Genomic DNA, 4,984 nt, shown 5'->3' with positions numbered 1-4,984 from the left:
GTGAATCTTCTCTGGGTATACAGATCAGACCATGGAAGCATCAGAGCTCATATCCTCTTGAGAATATCATCTCTGATCTAAATGCAAGAGTGCAAATCAAGTACTCTCTAAGAAATCTATGTGCACTCACAACATTTCTCTCACAGGTTGAACCTACGACCATCAAAGAAACTCTAAAGGATCCTGACTGGATCATGGCCATGCAAGAGGAGTTAAATGAGTTTGAGAGAACCAAGGTCTGGCACTTGGTACAGAGACCCAAGAACAAAACTGTCATAGGTACCAAATGGGTGTTCAGAAATGAACAAGGATATATCACAAGGAATAAGGCCATACTGGTGGTTCAAGGATACAATCAAGATGAGGGCATTGACTATGATGATACACTTGAACCTGTAGCTAGAATGGAAACTATAAGGATGTTGATAGCCTTTGCTGCCCACATGGAGTTCACCCTTTATCAGATGGATGTAAAGAGTGCTTTCTTGAATGGTTACCTAAAGGAGGAAGTGTTTGTGAAACAACCTCCTGGATTTGAAAGTGAAGAATTCCCTTACTATGTGTTCAAGCTGGATAAAGCTCTTTATGGACTTAAATAGGCCCCAAGAGCTTGGTATGAAAGACTCTTAAAGTTCCTCTTAGCATACAACTTTTTATGAGGAAAGGTGGACAATACTCTATTTTTAAGGAGCAGAGGGAGGAATATTCTGATTGTGTAAGTGTATATGGATGATATTATCTTTGGCGCTACCAATGAAGCAATGTGCAAGGAATTCACTGGGATGATGTTAAATAAGTTTTAAATGGGCATGATAGGTGAATTGAACTTCTTTCTGGGACTGCAAATCAAGCAAACGTCTATTGGAACCATGATACATCAGCAGAAATATATCAAGGAACTACTGAAAAAGTTAAACATGGACTCCTCTAAGTCAATTGACACTCTCATTGCAACTGCAACAAAGCTGGACCTTGATGAGGAAGGGAAAAGTGTGGAACAGAAACTATATAGAGGAATGATTGGATCATTGTTGTACCTCACAGCAAGCAGACCTGATATTGTATTCAGGTGGGATTATGTGCAACATTCCAGGCAAATCCCAAGGAATCTCACCTGAAGGTTGTCAAAATGATAATAAGATATCTCAAGGGGACCCCTAATCTCTGCCTATGGTATCTCAGAGGGTATAACTTTGATCTAGTTGGTTATGTTGATGCTGACTATGTAGGTTTTCATGTTGACAAGAAATGCACTTCAGGAACAACTCATTTTCTAGGTTCTTGTCTGGTGTCTTGGGGAACCAGGAAGCAAAACTCAGTGGCCCTATCTACAGCTGAGGCTGAATATGTGGCAGCAACATCATGCTGTGCTGAGTTGCTATGGATAATATAACAGCTAGGCTATGGTATAATTGTTGATTGTATTCCCATTTTCTGTGATAACACCAATGCCATAAACATTGCTAAAAATCCATATCAGCACAAAAGAACCAAGCACATTGACATTAGACATCACTTTCTCATAGATAATATTGAGAATGGGAATATCTCAATTAACTTTTGTATAACTAAAGATAAAATTGCTGATATTTTTACTAAAGCTCTGGGTAAGGATTACTTTGAAAGAAACAGACTAGAACTAGGACTAATCAACTCTTCCAACTAAGTTGAATCCCAGTTATTATCTAGAAAAAACATAATTAGATGTAGATAATTAAGTACAATGTGTTTGATTCAGCTATGTGCTTGTATTAAACTCACACACTTGCTTGGAAAATGTGGCTAATAACTGTGTTGTATGATACTAATATGAAGTGCTGAAGCTTTATTGCAGAAACAAATAAGGAGTTGCTAAGGAGTTGGTTCTTCGACTTAGGTACGTGTCGTACTGTCATAAGTCACTAGGAATTAATATCCTAAAATTATTGTTATGCTCAGACTTTTAATTCCATTGGCATCACTTCTAGTAATCTTCTAGTCAAAGAGAAAGGGGGAATTCTAGTGCAATTAGAGTTCAATTGCTCTTGAAGTCCTAACAGTCAAAGTAACCGTTATAAGAGTCCCGTTAAAACTCAAATTCGGTCACCTTCTCTCTTCCAGTCAAATCAGGAGTAATGCCTTTAAAAAACCCCTATGATCAGCTTCTCAGACCTCACTGTTTCTTTCAAACCCTAAGTAAAGAATCAAGAAGCAAATATCAAGAACTAATGCTCCCTTTCTCTTCATCGAGTCTCTTATCTGATCACCATGCCTAAAGCCAGTCAAACCACTTCTAAAGCCAAATCATCAACCAAGGCTGAATCAAAATCCAAAATCATAAAGCCTAAGTCGAAGAAAAATGCCAAGCAATTAAGTGAACCCATACCCGCACATGCTCCTTCTTCTTCGATATCCTCCACTGTACCTACATCATCATCCCATATTCCTACTGCTCTGACCATCCCCATCCCCATTGTAACTCCACCTCCAAGACCAACCACCCATGTACCTGAGCCTACTGTAAAAATTACCTCTAAGTCAACAAAGATCAAGGCCACTTCAAGAAAAACTGTAAAGATAGTGCCTGATGCTACTACTCAGGTAGACTCATATGTGGTTCAGGGGGAATCAGGGCCTGTCATTGCTGATCATGTATAACATTCTCCTTTAAAATTAGATATTTTAGTATCTGCTATAGATGTTGCACCCTTTGATACTCTCCCATCCATGGGTGAGAAACCACAATTGGAGAAATTTACTGTAGAAAAGGGTATGGGTGATATGGGGAAGGAGGTAGATACTACTATTGTAGAGCCTGTGATTGAGGGGGAGGGAAGTAAAGAACCTGTGCAAAAAGAGGGTTCTGATGGTCTTTCATTTAGTTGGATTGAGGATGAAGATGATGATGGGGGTGAAAAAGAAGAAGAAGTTGTGAACAGTCCTGAGGAGCATGATACTAAAAGCATAGCCAATGAAAAAGAAACGAGTGAGAATGAGGGAGCTTATAGAGATGAGAAGGAGAGTGGTACAGATGATAAGATAGGTGAATGAGCAAATGATTCCACCGAAGAAGAAAATTATCTTGAAGAAGAGGACAACTCTGAGAGTGAGGATGAGGATCATGAAAAAGTAAGTGAGAGTGAAGGAGGTGATGAAGAGAGTGAGGAAGAAAATGAGACTCTGATTGAGGAATCTGAAGGCTCTATGAACATTGGGAACATTGTCATAGTCCTTTAAGAAGAAACTGGTGAAGAGGCATGGGTTCAAGAACCTGGGTCTTTGCTAACTCCTTTCACTAGAGATGAAGAAGTTAGCAGTGATGAAGAAGATTTGCCACTATCTAAGGTAGGGAAGAAACGCAGAAAGACTCCTGTGAAAGCTATAACGTCAGTAGGCCCAACAAGGAAATGAGTGGTCCCTCCTACCAGGGCCCCTCTTACAAGGAATAAAAGAAAGGTTGTTGATGCACAAGTCATTAAGGAGTCTAGAAGTGCAAAGAAGCAAAGGAAGAAAGTCTCAATTGTGGAACCTGCCGTTGAGCTAGATGGAGAAGATGAGTCTGAATCTGCCTTGCCAGCTAAGTCCTCTGCACCAAAGAAGAAAGTTGCCAAAGTTACAAAACTCGCTACCCTTTCTACAAGGGCTAGTAAGGGAAAGACAAGAAAGAATGTGCCAGCTGCAGTTGATCGATTCACAGAGTTCGGGAACAGAAAAGTTCTAAATGGGAAGATTCTTGTAAACACTAATGAGAAAGGGATGGCTCAACTGGTTGAAAAACTTGAGCTTCAGGGGTGGAAGCACATGTTTGTCAAAGCTTTCACTCGTGTATGTGTTCCTACTATGGTGGAGTTCTATGCATATTTCAATTTTGATGGGAAGGTAGTCAAGAGTAAGGTAGGGGGATTTGAAATGGAGTTTGATGCTGAGGAGTTGGGGATGCTTCTGAATATCTCTTCTTTGGGATTTGACAATAACTTGAAGAAAAAGTGGCTAGCCATAGACAATGATGTTGACACTGGCATTGTGGTCACATGGAAGTTTTCTCAAAAGCTTGAACTGGATGCTCCCCAGAAGGTGTACAAGACTGATATGACTCCCTTCCACAAGTTGTTGTTTCATTTTGTCAATTCATGCATTCTTTAGAGGTCTGAAAGAAGGCATGAAGCTACTCTACTGGACATGGCTGTAATGGAACTACTTGACACTGGTAGACCTATCAATCTCCCTAGCCTGATGATTCAGCATATGGCAAGAGTTGCAGACACCTCCAAGCCTAAGCATGCTATGCCTTATGGTTTCATATTGACTGAGTTGTTATACAAGCTTAACATTGCCTTACCTGAGCTTAAGTTTGGAAACCACAATGACGTATTGGATGCTATTACCCTCAAGTAGTGTGGCTATGAGGAGATCAAGGCTAGAGGAACCACAAGATCTGTTATTCTACGTGGGAGCAGTAGGGCTACTGAGCTCAGTAAGAGGTTGGAGTTGGCTGTTGAAGAGAATGCCAAGCTTCATGAAGATAATATTGAGCTGCAAAAAGAAAATAGGCAACTTCGGGAAGAGCCCAGAAGAGATAGGGAAGCTCATGCCCAACAGATTGCCACTCTTGTGAAAGCATTGACCCCCTCCACTTCTTGCCCATGAACCAGTTCCTTCCTAGTGTTCTTACTTTCTTTTGTTATTTTAGTGATGCCTTAGCTTTTTTTTTTCCTCCTTTTGTCTTAGTCTGAGTAGTTTGCAGTTTGCTTAGTTTATTATGTTCTAATGATTAAGACGAGGCACTTGGCTTCTTTTGGCACTACTTAATGTCTCCTCTTGTTCTGCTTTACTGCTTTGTACAATATTGGATCTTCAGCCTAGTCTATTTGCCTTGAAAATTCTTAAGCTTGTGCTGTAGCCTGTTTGGCCTTGAATCTTACAGTGTCCATGCTTTATTTGTGTACGACCCCGTAAAATTTCACCTAGAACCCCGGGCTTCGTGGTGCCGAGGTGGGCTAATATG

General features: G+C 40.4%; 1 protein-coding gene across 1 annotated transcript; it reads left to right on the top strand.

Annotated features, from left to right (window-relative positions):
- Positions 1-803: 803 nt before the first annotated feature.
- Positions 804-1,393, top strand: LOC138906210 (uncharacterized mitochondrial protein AtMg00810-like). The gene is made up of 2 exons (XM_070194741.1): positions 804-1,069; positions 1,183-1,393. Exons 1-2 carry the CDS (start codon positions 804-806, stop codon positions 1,391-1,393), a joined length of 477 nt encoding a protein of 158 aa, XP_070050842.1.
- Positions 1,394-4,984: the final 3,591 nt, after the last annotated feature.

This window comes from Nicotiana tomentosiformis, chromosome 2 (genome assembly GCF_000390325.3).
Source record: "Nicotiana tomentosiformis chromosome 2, ASM39032v3, whole genome shotgun sequence".
NCBI lineage: Eukaryota > Viridiplantae > Streptophyta > Magnoliopsida > Solanales > Solanaceae > Nicotiana > Nicotiana tomentosiformis.
Note: the sequence above shows the minus strand (reverse complement) of the source record. Positions and strands in the feature narration are given on the sequence as shown.